The sequence below is a fragment of the Pteronotus mesoamericanus genome, unplaced genomic scaffold (genome assembly GCF_021234165.1).
Source record: "Pteronotus mesoamericanus isolate MK-2021 breed Mesoamerican mustached bat unplaced genomic scaffold, CSHL_Meso_final contig_24, whole genome shotgun sequence".
NCBI lineage: Eukaryota > Metazoa > Chordata > Mammalia > Chiroptera > Mormoopidae > Pteronotus > Pteronotus mesoamericanus.
Genome location: NW_026555100.1, coordinates 10,398,507 through 10,413,630, shown reverse-complemented (window position 1 = coordinate 10,413,630; position 15,124 = coordinate 10,398,507). Strand labels below are relative to the sequence as shown.

Genomic DNA, 15,124 nt, shown 5'->3' with positions numbered 1-15,124 from the left:
CATGCAAATTTAAAGCCATGTCTTCGTTCTACTGATTTCTCGGTCTGAACAATGGTTATTGGTTAATATTACTACTCGAGACAGGAGCTACAAAGACAATTGCTGTTCAATCTGTGAGGAGACCAAATATTTTCAAGTTTAGCCAACCCTATAATCATGGTCCTTAAAATTTAGTGAACTCACTATTTGCCTACTTTCTACACTGGTCTACAAAGCTCAAGGTATTTTTGTTGTTTTAGTTTTAAAATGCAAATAGATACATGAAAGATTGTCAGTGATTTTAATTTTCTACTATGATTTTCCTTGTTAATGCTGTGTGTCTGCAGCAAGAGGAAGCAAAAGAGTGTCAAGACTTACCCAGTTAAACCTTGTACTGTTGAGTTTTCCAGTTAAGATGCCGGGTCCTTACCAAAATATTTGTTCAGTGTACTCCATCTGTACTGATCCAAAGTGACTGCTATTTTACAGGTCAGCTTCATAGCGTATTGAGGGTACTTACTAAAGAAAAAACACCTGGCACATACAGACATCCTAACATGTTTTTTGATGTGAATAATCAAAACCCTCGAGGAAAAGATGCACAGGGAAACAGTGTAACATGAGGTACATGGAATAATTTTCATAGGGAAGAATGCTATTTTGAGGAAAATTACTTTAGGTGAAAAGTATTGTTGATGGCTATCTATATAAAAAGACCTCACCAGTAGAAGTTTTTAGGTTAAACTGCTGAAAAGTACAGGTCTACAATATCTTCTCCAAAAACCCTGGGCTCATTTGCATTTTGGAGTCATGAATGTTAAACAATGTTTTAAAGCACACATAGGTAGCACCCCATACGGGTCTGAGGCAGCATTTAAATCAAGTAATCACATTAACTGTGCCACCATAAAATGTACGACAATCCCCTTTTGTGTCCCGTTTTATACCAAAAATAACTGCAACAATTCAGATCAGGTTTTGCTGTAAAATGAGACATGCACATTTTTTTTTCAAGAGTTTTTTTAGATTTTGGAATACAGCTACAAGACTTGGGGACCGCTATAAAAAAGAAAATTTGTATGGTGATGGAAACAATCCAAAATTGAAGAGACTCTCCCTGAGGCATTACTCTTGAAGAACTGTGAATCTTGTATGAGAACCACTGAAAATTTAAATATTAAACCAATAAATCTTTATTATTTGAACAGTTTTCACAGCATATTTTTATAAATTTAAAAAATAAATATTTGCATTATAGCAGAAAGTCACATGTGTTGCATAAACTGTTACAATTTAATGACAGGAGATAACTAAGCATCAGCACCATAAAACTGCTAAGATTTGATAAAAATTCAAGGAAAGAGTTCTGAAGCACTGAAAATTCTGACTACCTACTAGTAGCTGCAGCATCAATAGTTTTGAAAGCTATAAGCCAGTGACTGTCATAGTAGCCAATGTTTCTACCGCTGGCAACTGTAGGACAAAGTTCTTCCATTACTAAAATATTAAGCTTTCTGATAACCTCCCGTTTATCACAAAAGGAAAGAACTGTAAGTTATTTAGATAACTACTATCCACAATTTAGGTTTGCACAAGGACATTTATTCTAGCCAAAAAGCAAAGATTGTGTTTTCACCATGCTAATTTTTTGCTTTTAAAGTTCTCAGGATAAGATTTAAATCATAATTTTTAACCCTTAAAAGTCAATTCAGTTCAATTACAACCATAGAAACTGTACTGGTATCAGAACATAACTATTTTATTACAAAACTTAACATTATTTACAAAATGAAAAAATAATCAAATGACTATTGCAGGCCAAAGTTAAAGGTTTTTTTCACCCAGTGATTGAAGAAAAATCAAGCAACATCTCCATGCACTCACACATCAGATCATTTGAGAAATATGCAGACTCTTAAAATTCATGTTAGTAAAACTTCGATGTATTCACAATACTTGAATGTTTATTGGGAGATGGCCAAAAAAAAAAAAAAAAAAGATCCATGGGTCTGTACATAAATTTAATATTAACACAATTTGTACTTTAATATTTCTTGGCTTTCATGAATACTTATAGCACTGAACATTTTGCAAGTAAGAATTATAATAGTACCTCCCTCTGTAACCTTGCTGAATTCATTCCCCACAAGGAAAACACTAGTTTAATGCTTTTGCAGTAAACAATAGTAATAACACCAAAGTTATATTAAACTGAAGCCTTCATTGTGATCAATAGCTTGGATCAGTTTAGAGCGTAGAGTTTCTTTTTCTGTATATTTTGGAAGATCCAGAAGATTAAAACAGGTATGTGAAACTGGGAGATATTCCTCACCACCTCCTGTTGACTGGATGACTAGTTTTAGACTCTTCATACCAAGAATGGGAATGCGATCACTACCTGTTAAAAATACTGCCAAGAGAAAAATCATTCAGCCAACCACTTGTATTAAAAATAGATTATCAAGTTATTTATTATGGTCACTATAGCAAAGCTTTACATAAACATTTGCTCTAATGTGGAAGCCTACCTCCAGAATTTGTGTGAACATAATTTCTGTGACATATCCACACAATATTTTTTAAAAAGATGATTAATGTTTGATGAATGAATGATTTGTCCCTGACAAAAACGTTTTGGGAGATCTTTTCGGAATATCTGTTCAGAATTAGTTTATAGATCAAACACAAAATGCAGTTTTGATTATGATTTTCCTATTTGACAAATCATTTTTTAAAAAAGATTTTATTTTTACAGAGGGGAAGGAAGGAAGAAAGGGAGGGAGACATTGATTGGTTGTCTCTTGCCCACCCCCTACTTGGGGATCACGCCTACATCCCAGGAATGTGCCCTTACTGGGAATTGAATCAGCAGCCTTTCAGTTCACAGGCCAGTGCTCAATCCTATGAGCCACACCAGCTAGGCTGACAAGTCATTTTTAAACAAACATCTGTAACCAACAGTCAAAACTCCTATCACTTAAGAGTGACTTGTCACCTTAGAATATGCAAAGGAATTTAACCAAGATTCTCATTTTTCAGTATCAAGAAAAGACTGACAAAAATGTTCCTGGCAACAGCAGTAGTATCAAAGGGCATGTCAATGATTTAGTTACATTAATTCTGACAACTTTATTTAAAAATGTGAAATTTTAATTAGTATGCAGGTTTTAACAAATGAAAGAAACAGATTGTTATGAGTAAGAGAACTAAGTCCTGGAAAAGTCTCATTTTCTACAGAAATTCCCAAAGTGTTGGTGCAAAAGCAAAGCAAAAAAGAATGAAAACTGAACAGAGATCTTTTTCTAAAACATTCATTACAACCCTAGTTTACTGTTACATGTATTACAGTTTTTATCTGAAAGAACCAATTCTATTTTGAAGGAAAAAATAATAAAACATAAGTAATAAATAGGACCTTGGAATAATACTAAGAAAAAATAACCTTATCCACCAAAGTGAATCAACCTCCTATGGGAATCAATTTAATATTTAGATTCCACCCTCACAAAACGTAGAATAGTTAGAAATACTTACGCAGAAATTGTTTTTTCTTTTCCAATGGCAATTCATGAAATACTTCCCAAAATATTTTTATTGTAGGATGTTCTGCCCAATACTCCCCTTTGTATTCCGTATTCTAAAAGAAAAAAAAAAATTTATTGAGAGAATACTAGTTTTGTCTTGAATCTGAAAAACTGGCTTCGCTTCCTTAGCACATAAACATTGCTCAGGTGTTTGAAGCTCATTTGATTCAGCTGATTACTTTTATTTCCTGGGCATTTTGTAATTGGGAGCTATTGGTTCCAGGGGAAAGAGAAGAAAATCTTGGGTTGGCCAAAAAGTCCACTTAGTTTTTCCCATAAAATAAGACACATTTTTCATTTTCACCAATAACTTTATTGATTTGGATATGTTGAGTATGTCAGCTATCACCCTCGTAATAGAGTGTTGATTGTTCCCAATTAATGTTTCAATTTGACCGCTATCAGCTTCAACTGGTTTACCCAACTGTGGAGCATCATCCAAGGAGAAATCTCCAGCATAACTTTGCAAACCACTCTTGACACGTTCAATCCACAGCACCTTCTCCATACACTGCACAAATTTTTTTTTTTCCATTTTCAGTTGCATTTTTACCTTTCTAGAAATAGTAACGCATAACATGCCAAAAATGTTGAGCATTTTCTTCCTTCTTCAGAATTAAAATGGCTATGCAGGGCATAGGTAGACACGGCTCACCTCCTCCCACAACCACATCAAAATTACAACTAAAGTATAGAACCACCATCACTCAGGAGTGTCAGAAATCGAGCTGAATTGAAGTCTGACAACCACGGAATTTAAGAAACCACACACCCATCCAAACTGGTAGGAGAGGCACAAAGTATGGGCTGGCCCTACACCCACATGGATAAATATTCAGGGGGAATATCTTGGAGCAAGGAGTCCCAGATCCACACCACGGCCTACAGCCCAGAATTCCAGTTTAAGGAAGGTTAGTCCCCACAACTTTTGCCTGCAAAAATCAGCATATATTGAGGTGGTGCCCCAAGCAATTCCTCTTAAAGAACCCACACATGGACTCACCTACTCAGACTCACTCCCTCTGAGCTCCAGCACTGGGGTAGCCGCTTCAAAGGCACCAGTGGTACACAGGGAGAAAATGGGGTGTCTGGCATCAATGTGAGCAGAGGCCACTGTCCCTTTGCTAAATCCTCCCCAACTCACAGGTAGGCTGGTGCCATTTCTGAGACTCCATCAACCTGGCTAACAAAGTTTGACCAGCCTTGGAGATCCCCAGAAGCCCTGTGACACGGCCCACCCAAGCTGTTTTTTCATAAGAATGGCTGGTCACAGCTCCTAAAACCTATCGAACAAGCAACAGTTGGCTTCAGTGAGCTCCAGCAGCAGCCAGCCTAGTCACAGCTTGGCTTCCCCTGGGAATCTCCAAGCCCAGCACAAGTGGCAGCCTTCTCAGATTGCTTTACAGCTCAGGCAGGGGGTCCCAGGCAAGACACGGGGGAGGGCTGATCTTGGCTTGCACCACCTGGGAAACCTCAGGGCCAGCACACCCAGTGGACAGCGGCAGACCGCACTGGGGCACCACCACCCTGTCCCTGTACAGCTGATCCCCCATGGACAGAGGAGGTTGGTGGTCAGCAGTCACAGCCAATCCTTGCAGCTGACTGGCCTGGGTAAATCCTTCCATTTGATCTACCCAGAGCAACGAAGTCTCAACTGTAAGATGAGGGTGTACTCAGTCCACAGGAAAGGCGTACCCTGGATATCCAGCTTGGGTGTTAGGGGAGGCTGTGTCACTAGACCCTACAGGACACCTACTACTACATTAGGCCACATTACCAAGACATGGAGTCAATGCAGCTCTACTTAATATATAGAAACAAACACAGGGAGACTGCCAAAATGAAGAGACAAAGAAACATGGCCCAAATGAAAGAACACATCAAAACTCCAGAAAAAGAGCTAAAAGAAATTGAGGTAAGCAATCTATCAGATACAGAGTTCAATGCACTGTTTATAAGGATCCTCAAGGAACTTAGTGAGGACCTCAGTAGCATAAAAAAGACCCAGTCAGAAACAAAGGATACACTAATTGAAATAAAGAGCAATGTACAAGGAAAACAACTGTAGAGTGGATGAAGCCAAGAATCAAATCAATGATTTGGAATATAAGGAAGCAAAAACCCACCATGCATAACAAGAAGAAAAAAGAATCCAAAAAAATAAGGACAGTATACACAGCTTCTGGGACAACTTCAAGCCATCCACCATTCGCATCATAGGAATGCCAGAAGGAGAAGACAAAGAGCAAGAAATTAGAAATCTATCTGAAAAAATAGTGAAAGAAAACTTCCTTAGTTTGGTGAAGGAAATAGACATACAAGTCCAGGAAGCACAGAGAGACCCATCAATTATTATGGATGCAAAGAGGCCCACTCCAAGACACATCATAATTAAAAGGCCAAAGGTTAAAGATATAGAATCTTAAAAGCAGCAGAAGAAGTTAGTTACCAAATGGCTGACAGATGGGAGCGGGGAGGGGAGAATGGGTGAAGAGGCGAGGGGATTAAGAGGCACAAATGGGTAGTTACAGAAGAGCCATGGGGATATAAAGTATAGTACAGGAAAGGGAGTAGCCAAAGAACTTATATACATGACCCATAGACAGGATCAATGGTGTGGGAATTGCCTGACGGAGTAGGGATTGCTGGGTGGAAGGGGGCGGGGAATCAGGGCAACTGTAATAGCATAATCAATAAGATATAATTTAAAAAATGGCCACACAAAAATTCACAAATTTTGATTAAGTTTTTTTAAATGCACACTGATATGACGGCTGTCACAATACAATCTAACAAAATTGTTTCAAATGAAGTTAAAGACAACTAAGCACTTACTAGAGCCATCTTACAGAAAAAACAGAAATGAAATCTGGCCAACCCAATATGTATGAAATGACAGAAATGTCATTTCCACCAGTTCAAGAAACATGACAGGATTGTTAATACCTGCAAAAGTAAATATCTAAAGGATAAGCTAGAATTACACAAATGTTCATGGGTTATTAAAGTTCACTATGGCATTAATTACCTGTGACAATTATAAAAAATTTTCTTTTCCTACATTAATGAATTTTATCAAACTAATTATTTTCCATTCCATCTTCCCTTAAAAAACAGTACTAAGAACAATGCTAATAATTTTCTGTGGTAGTCAGTTTCCAAGACGGCCCCACAAGATCTTTGCCTCCTGCTATTCATGCTCTTGTGCAGTCCCCTCCCACACCGAATAGGCCTGGCCCCGATAATCATTAGGATATTGCAGACAGGGAGAAATGAATGACTTCTGAGGCTAGATAGTGAAAAACTGTGACTTCAGCCTCTTTTTGCTCACTCCCTTTGTGGGGAGCCAGTTGTCATTTTAAGGACACTCAAAAAAAACCCTATGGGGAGATACTGGGCTTAGCTAACAGTACGCTAGCTATCTTGAAAGGGGAACTATGCTTATCAAGGCTTCAGATGGCTGAAGCACCAGTCAGTATGTGGACCACAACCGCATGAAAGACCCCTGAGCTAAAACCACCGAGCTAAGGCATTCCTGAATTCCTGGTCACATAAACCGTATGAGACAATAAATGTTCAGTTATTTTTTGTAATGTATTTTTTAAAATTTATTTATTTTTTAAGAAAGGGTAAGGGAAGAAGAAAGAGAGGGAGAGAAACATTCATCAGTTGCTTCTCGTACATGCCCTGATGGGGTGTGGTACCGAACTCACAGCCCAGGTATGTGCCCTGACTGGGAATTGAACCCGCAACCTTTCACCTTCCGGGATAAAGCCCAACCCAGCCACACTGGTCAGGGCTTTCACTGCTATTTTTAAGCCGCTAAACTTTCAGGTAATTTGCAGCAACTTCTCCTTTAGAAAATACTAGGACTAAGAAAAAAGGGTCATTGGGAGGAAAGAATTACATCTATCTACACTATGAAGTTTTTTAAAAAAATCAGGCCACGGCTGCTTTAACTTTTACTTCTTAGCAACAATCTTCAGAAACAGCTTTCTTTTTTCTTTGTTCATCAGGCTAATTTCTATTTATTTTGGGGGCTCAGATTAAATGTCACTTCAATCATCTAACAAATATTAAATGAATTTTAGTCAAAGTTTGGGGCCCTGGAGAAACAGCAGTGACCCTTTTGAAAGTTACCATGTAGTCAGAGGTTTCCCCAGATCTGTGTAGCCCAGCTTAGGTTCCTGATATACCATTCCACAGAACACTACTTCTCTGCATTCATCACAGTTCACTGACTTACTGTCTCATATCCTGATCAGAGGCCAAAGACCACGTGTCACTCTGACTGCTGCTGTCCTCCCAGTCCTGTGAAAAGTATTAGGCATCCAAGCAAGGGCTCAAAACCTATTTGCCAATGGCCTTCTTAAATTTTGGCCTCTATGTGTAGCCATGATTATCTCAAGGACTGAACTCTTGAAGTCTACAAAATATTTGCTAGTAATTTGCAGAAATTTAATTTGGATAAAATGGCTTGAATTACAGAAATTACTATATTTAACTTCTTTGAATTAAATTCTGTGAGCATGTTAGTAGGAATAAAACGAGGATGGCTATAGTTTTGTTGTCCCCCTCCTCCGCCCCCAATCTTCACCTGAGGTTGTTTATTGATTTTAGGGACAGGGAGAGAAAGAAACATCAATGTGAGAGAGAAACATTGATCGGCTGCCTCCCATACATGCCCTGGCTGGGGCTCAAACCTGCAAACTAGGTACCGTATTTTGCTGTATATAATACACACCTTTTTACCCAAATTTTTGAGGGGAAAAAATAAGGATGCACATTATACATGGGTATAATGATTACATAATCCCATGTATGATGCACACAAAAACATGGGTGTTTATTATACTTGGGAGCACATTAGCCACGGCAAAAAATACGGTATGTGCCCCGACAGGGGATTAAACCTGCAACCGTTTGGTATATGAGACAATGCTCCAACTGAGTGACCCAACAGTGCAAGGATGCCTACAGGTTTTTTTCTTTTTCTTTAAATCTCTAGGTGATTCTAGAGAAATGTGTACATAGTCCTGATGAAGAAGAGTCACAAATTTTTATCACTAAAATTATAATGAATCAGATATACAATGGAAAAAAACCAAAGTATACTAAGCATACTAAAATATATTTAAAAATTACTGTCTCACTGAATGAATACTTCTATGAATTCTCTCTTCAGGCAAGGTTTTAAGTAGTTAACTGAGTGCTAGGCTCTGGGAATACAGCAGGGAACAAAGACAAAAAATCCTGCCTTCATGGTGCTGACATTGTAGCGAGGGGAAAAGAGCAACAGACAGTAGAGACAATTAAGTAAAAGTTATATTAAGTCAAATTTGAAGATGAAAGAAAAGGAGGAGGGTTGGGGGATGGTAAAAGTGTGAAGGGATTGAGAAGTGCCAATTGGTAGTTACAAAACAGTCATGGGAATGTAAAGTACAGCATAAGGAATAGGGTCAATAATACTTTAATAACTGTATGTGTCAGGTGGGTACTGAGATATCAGGGGGACCACTTTGTAAATAAAGTATACGATCATCTAACCACTATGCTGTACACCCGAAACTAATATAAAATAATACTGAATAAACTGTAATTGAAAAATAAAGTGAAATAATAATAAAGCAGGGAAAGGAGGCAGAATGTGTGTGCGCATGTGTGCATGTGCTACTTTAGATTATTATCCAGCAAAGGTCTCTGAGAAGGTATAAAGACAAAGTAAGAGCAAGAACCATTTGGAATTATCAAGGTGACAAGAATTCCAGGTACACAGAATAGCAAACAGCAAGGCCCCAAATCTGGAGTGTTACTGGAGGGTTCTCAACTCAGTAAAGAAGCCAATAATGCTAAATCAGAGTAAGTAAAAGGAAGAATGATAGGAGATGAGACCAAAGGACAAATTGTGTAGGATCTAAAGTATAATGAGAGGCCGTTATATCGTTTTCATTTTCAGGTGACTGGAGGTGGGATCCATGTCTACTGAAGAGTCTCCTGGCAGTACAGCTTTCTTTGTTCTTTTCAGAAGAGCAATTTATCCCCAAAAAGAAAATTTCAATTCCTTCTCTGGAGAATTTAAGCCTGGGTACCAACCACCCTTCTGAGTGCCATCCTTAGTTTTACCAGGTCCCCCAGGTTCTAAAATCTCTCTCTGGAGTTTTCTTTTGCTGGGCAGGAGAGGGAACACAAAGGGTCTAATAATTCCTTAAATTAGCTTTAAAGTAATTCTATTGCTTTTAGTTCAACCTCACATCCCTCCCATTACAGTAACATGAAATAACAATTTCTGAACCTTTCAGAGATTCCAGGGTGTGAAATGAGTTGCATCTTGATAACCTTGTCCCTCCAGAGGCTTAGAATTCAATTTTCTTTCCTCTGGGTCACTCAAAAAATTCATCTACCTATTTTCCATTTTCTAAAACCACTTTTTCTCCTGTTCACTGTTTTCTAAATTTTTTTTTTGGACTTCGTATTTCTATTTCTATTTCTATTTCTATTTCTATTCCTTCACTGTCATTCTAGGGAGATTTTGGGAGTGAGCAAAGAGACATGAGTGTTTATTCCATTATATTTAACAAGAAGTCCTGAAATTCTTTTATTTAAATTTTATTCTCTGAATTATTTCACAGTAAAATTGATTTTCTGGGCAGGTATATACTTTTAGGACTTAAACACACATATACATGATTCATGCAACCATCACCACCACAAACAGGCTACTGAAGAGTCCCATCACCCTACCGAACACTCTTGTGTGACCCCCCCTTCAGTTACACACTCCTTCCACCCCTAGCCTCTGTTCACCAGTTTTGTCTTCTCAAGAATGTCATATAAATGGAATCATACATATGTAATCCTTTGAGACTGGCTTCTTTCACTCAGCGTAAGGATGCTAAGAGTCATCCCAGTTGTTGCATGTATCCATCGTGTATCCCTTTTCACTGCTCAGCAGTATTCTACTGTGTGCCTATACCATAGGTAGTTAATCCATTCAGCTACTGAAGGACATCTGGTTTGTTTCCAGTTTTTTACTTTAAGATGTTTAAAAACAGAGTATTAGAAAAACTGTAGTATAATGCACAACACATAAAGTTTACTCTCTTTACCTTTTTTAAGTGTACAGTTTGGTGGTATTAAGCACATTTACACTCTTATGCAACCATCACCACCATTCATCTGCAGACCCCCTTTTTATCTTGCAAACTGAAACTCTGTACCCATTAAACAATAACTCCCTACTCCCCTCTTGTTTATAGGTTTTTGTATAAACCTAACTTAATAAACCTAGAACTGGAACTGCTAGAGCATGTAGTAAGTGTATGTTTAACTTCGTAAGAAAATTCCAAACTATTCCCCAAGTGGCTACACCGTTTGCATTCCTACCAGCAATGCATGAGAGTTCCCAATGTTCTGTGTATCCTTGTTGCCTTAGTATTGTATCTTTTTTATGTCAGCTATCTCAATGATTGTAGCCGTTCAGTTTTAACTGGGGCTCTATCCAGCCTCTGTCATCGATGAGATTTTTCTATATGAACACCATCAATACCACAAATACAAAAATGGTATCTAATTCATACACAATCAAAACTCACTCATTGTACAGTAAGAAGGGTACAGTGTTATCCTATAAAAGTAACAGTATTAGTATAAAATGGAAAACAACAAACAAGAGCAAGATTCTGATCAACATACAGGTTTCCCTTTTGCCTTTCCATTTAAACAATATCACAGATGTGTTTTCCTTACCTTTTCCAGTTCCTTCCAATCATAATTTGTATTTCCAATAACCATTGCTTGTAGTTCATTTGGCTGGAAGAGCTGAAGGACTTTTCCTCCACAGACTTTATGAAAGCCCGTATGAAAAGCATCAAATAAGGAAGCCACCGATTTATTGAATATGTAATCCACATAAGCATCAACAAACTCCTGCCTAGAAATTAAAAATCACACATGCAAAGAATATAAAAATCATTTTTAAAAGAGAATACATATTAGTCTTATTAAAACTTTGAGTGGTCCTTTTTGCTACTTATCCACAAAACTGATTAAGTATGAAAATGGTTCAAAGGGGACAAAGTCTTTACAGAGAAGTTTATAATTCTTTCTATACAAAAATCTGGTAAATCTATAAGGGTATGTAGACTTATCAATCATTCACAGGCATTCTTAGGCTATTCCTAAGTGAAACATGTCATTTAAATAGCTATCAATAATTTCAAAATAGTCACAAATTATTTACAATTTATATGCATCATTCCACATGTATCCCTAAAAAAAGTGATGTTAAAGGTATTAGGTGATTAAAAAAATGAGAGCTTTAGGATTTAGGCTATTTGACATACTATAGTCTGTTTCCTTTGGGTTTAAAGAACTCTGGAAAAAAAATTATTTAAAAACTAAACACCAAGGGGCATAATTAAGCATTCTTTTAGGATAACCATTAGAGATTAGAAGCGCAGTTTCTTTTCAAATGTATGTATGTGTTCTAATGGGGTTTTTTTGCCTGTTATGATACAAAAGAAAACTGCAAAGAAAAAAGGAAAGCCCCTTTATCCAGTAATTAGAATTACAATTTTATTTGATTTTGTTCTTTTAGCCACAAATACTTTATGCAGCTATCTGGTCAAATAAACAGTGAGAATAAGTGATAGAGGATTTCCATATTTTATAGTCTTATTTTCTAAATTAAAAAGATTGATTCTACAAATGGAAATATTAGTAAATTTAGTCATCTACAGATAATTTCCTTAGGAAATTATAATTCCAAACTAAATTTACAAAGAGAAAAAAAGTTAAAGGAGGCGATTGTAAAATATAAAAAATGATAATAGGTTCTGATAAGAAGAAACAGAATTTTGTAATGTATAATTTCGTATTCGCCGAATTAGAAAATCAAATTTATCTATTCTAGTTATGTCTCTTGAAAGTCCTTTAAGCAAAAAAGGCTGAATTGCTTTATGTGCTAACATTTTTATCTCCAACACTTGCATCATGTAAATAGGACTGGTAGTACAGGATCAAAATTCTTTAAATTATTTCTAAAGTATATAATCTATGCAAAATAATATTTTTTAGGAACTTGGAGAATTAGTTCAACACTAGAGATTTTAAAAAGCAAAAAAAAATCTTTTAAAATCATAGTAAAAGTTTTTCAAAACCAAGAATAGCTAGGAAACCTAATTTTTTTCACATTATTTTAAAAACAGCTTCATTTTCATCAAAGTAAGATATATGCACAGTTTAAAATGTCCAACAGTAATAATTCTAACAGCCAACATTTACTGAGCACATACATGTGCTAGGTACTATTCTAAGCGTCTTAAAATTATTGCCTCATTTAATCCTCAAAATAACTCTATGCAGTAGGTACCATTTACCATCCCATTTTACAGAAAAGAAGACTGAGGCATAGAGACATCAACTACTCAATGAAGGAGCAGAATCAGGATTATAATCATTGGGATGAAATTCCTGGCAACAACCATTAAGCTAGTTTGTCTAAAGAATAATAACCAAAAAAGAGAACAAAGTAGATCTGTGTCATACTCCTTTCCACCACAAATTCCTGCTTCAAAGGCAACTATTTGTTAACTCTTTCTGCTTTTCCTCCTGGTATTTACCTTCAACCTTTAACAACAGAGTTCTATTGTTATTCCTTGGCTTTCAAATTTAAATGTTATCTAAAGAACTGATTATCTATTGTGAAAAGTGAGTATTTACCTTTTACTTAATTGCCCTACTCTCACCTTGTCTCCCAGAAGGTTCCCTTTATGACAATTTTTGTTTCAATATTCAATGTTTACATTTTTTATGATAAATATTATTCATGATAAGATACAGAGTATTCAGTGGTAGTCACCTTTCTTTTCTTAAAAAGAACTTTCATTTCCCTGAGTTTACTAATTCATCCCCAACTTCAACAGAATTGTCAACTTCCTCTAGGCTCATTCGAATATAGTAGGTAGCATTAGTTGCATTTTACTCCTGGAGACAAAACATCCTGAAGCCCTCCACCCTCTTGTTCTAACCCAGATCGGGTACTCCTTCTACATACTGCTGTTCCTGCAGAAGGAATCCTCTTTGCCTCTCTCCTATATTGGATCCTATTTTGGGGGATCCTATGTCTTCCTTTTTCTTGGTTTAATTGCTTGTTTTGGTAGAACACATCCTCCAGTAACTTCCTGAGAAAAATGCATTGGAAGGAAATTCTCTGAGACTGCATGTATGAAAATGTTTTTATACATTCACACACTTGATAGTTTCAATACAGAATTCTAAGATAAAAATCATTTTCTCCCAGACTTTTGATCTTCTAGCTTTTGTGTCATTCATTAGAAGTCTATTATTCTGACTCTTTAATTCTTTGATACAGTCTGCTTTTTTTTACCGCCCCCTAGAAGGATTTTAGGGTTCCTTTTATTCCAGATTTTTGAAGTTTCATGTATTTTGCCTGGTAAGTTTTCTTTTTGCACTCCATGTTTTCAATCTTAACAGGCACCTTAGTTCTGGGAAATTTTTCAGTACCATTTCTTTCACAAATTCCATTCATTCCAATTCTTTTAATTTTTAATAGTATCCATATGGATGCTATCCTTATCATTTTGAGGATACAGATTTCAGTTTCTTCATTCTGCATTGTTTCTGTTTCCTTGAAATTCCTTTCGACTGTTTTGGTCTTTCCTTAAATGTCTACTGACCTTTGGCTATCCATTCACATTCGAAAGTTAGGTAGTTTTACCAGAGAAGAATCTTACAGTATATAGTATACATACATAGTATATACAATATACACACACGAACCCTACTATATATTGTAGGATTCTTCTATGTAGTAATATAAGAAAGAACTGTAGACTCCCAAACTCCCTGTTTCAGTTTAGTTACCTGTCCCTGGCTGTGCCTAAGAGCCCTGAAACCCAGAGTACCTTTATTTTAATCTTTCCAGAAGGTAAATTTCCAATCTTCTGCTTAGGCCGGAGAGGGGAAGTTTCCGGGCTACTGGTGTGATAAAGGAAATGGGTTTCTAACTGCTGTTTGTAACAGCCAATCTATCTGTTTCCACCATTCCCCTAAAACCCATGCGTTTTCTAACATATTTTTTACTCTCAATTCCATAGTCTTTATTCTACAATATGAACTGGATGCCTTCTTGGCTCTTCCCAGTCCATCTTATGTTACAGCTTCCTCTAGTTGGCTAAAGTTACTACCACTGTCTTCTAGCTTCCAAAAATGTGTTTGCTGTTTTCTCCTCTTTCTTCTCTTTGTTCTTGTTATGATCTTTTTAACCCTTTATTAATATCTTGAAGGGATTTCAGGAGCAAAAGGCAAATTACTTCCTCACTGATCATTAAAAAAGTTTTATCTGAGTAAAAATTTAAGGTTGTGACATGTTTCTAAATACAGAAAAAAAATGCCTACTGAATCTTATTACTACCACTGATGCTGCTACAATTCACTTACCGATTTTGTTTGTTAACAGCTGTGTCTGCACCATTTAGAACCAGCTCTTTCACTTCTGTTGCACCAAAGTTTTCAACTGTGATCTATTTAAATTTTTAAAA

The 15,124-nt window shown here is 36.6% G+C and overlaps 1 protein-coding gene across 2 annotated transcripts in view; it reads right to left on the bottom strand.

The window, feature by feature from the left end:
* Positions 1–1,234: 1,234 nt before the first annotated feature.
* Positions 1,235–15,124, bottom strand: part of HERC4 (HECT and RLD domain containing E3 ubiquitin protein ligase 4) — a 128,778-nt gene continuing 114,888 nt past the window's right edge. For both annotated transcript variants that reach the window (XM_054572711.1, XM_054572712.1), the window contains 4 exons: positions 15,024–15,106; positions 11,310–11,493; positions 3,514–3,616; positions 1,235–2,389 (listed from right to left, as the gene is read on the bottom strand). In XM_054572711.1, coding sequence (XP_054428686.1) covers positions 2,181–2,389; positions 3,514–3,616; positions 11,310–11,493; positions 15,024–15,106 — 579 coding nt within the window. In that variant the 3' untranslated portion in view covers positions 1,235–2,180. The remainder of the gene's footprint in view (positions 2,390–3,513; positions 3,617–11,309; positions 11,494–15,023; positions 15,107–15,124) is intronic.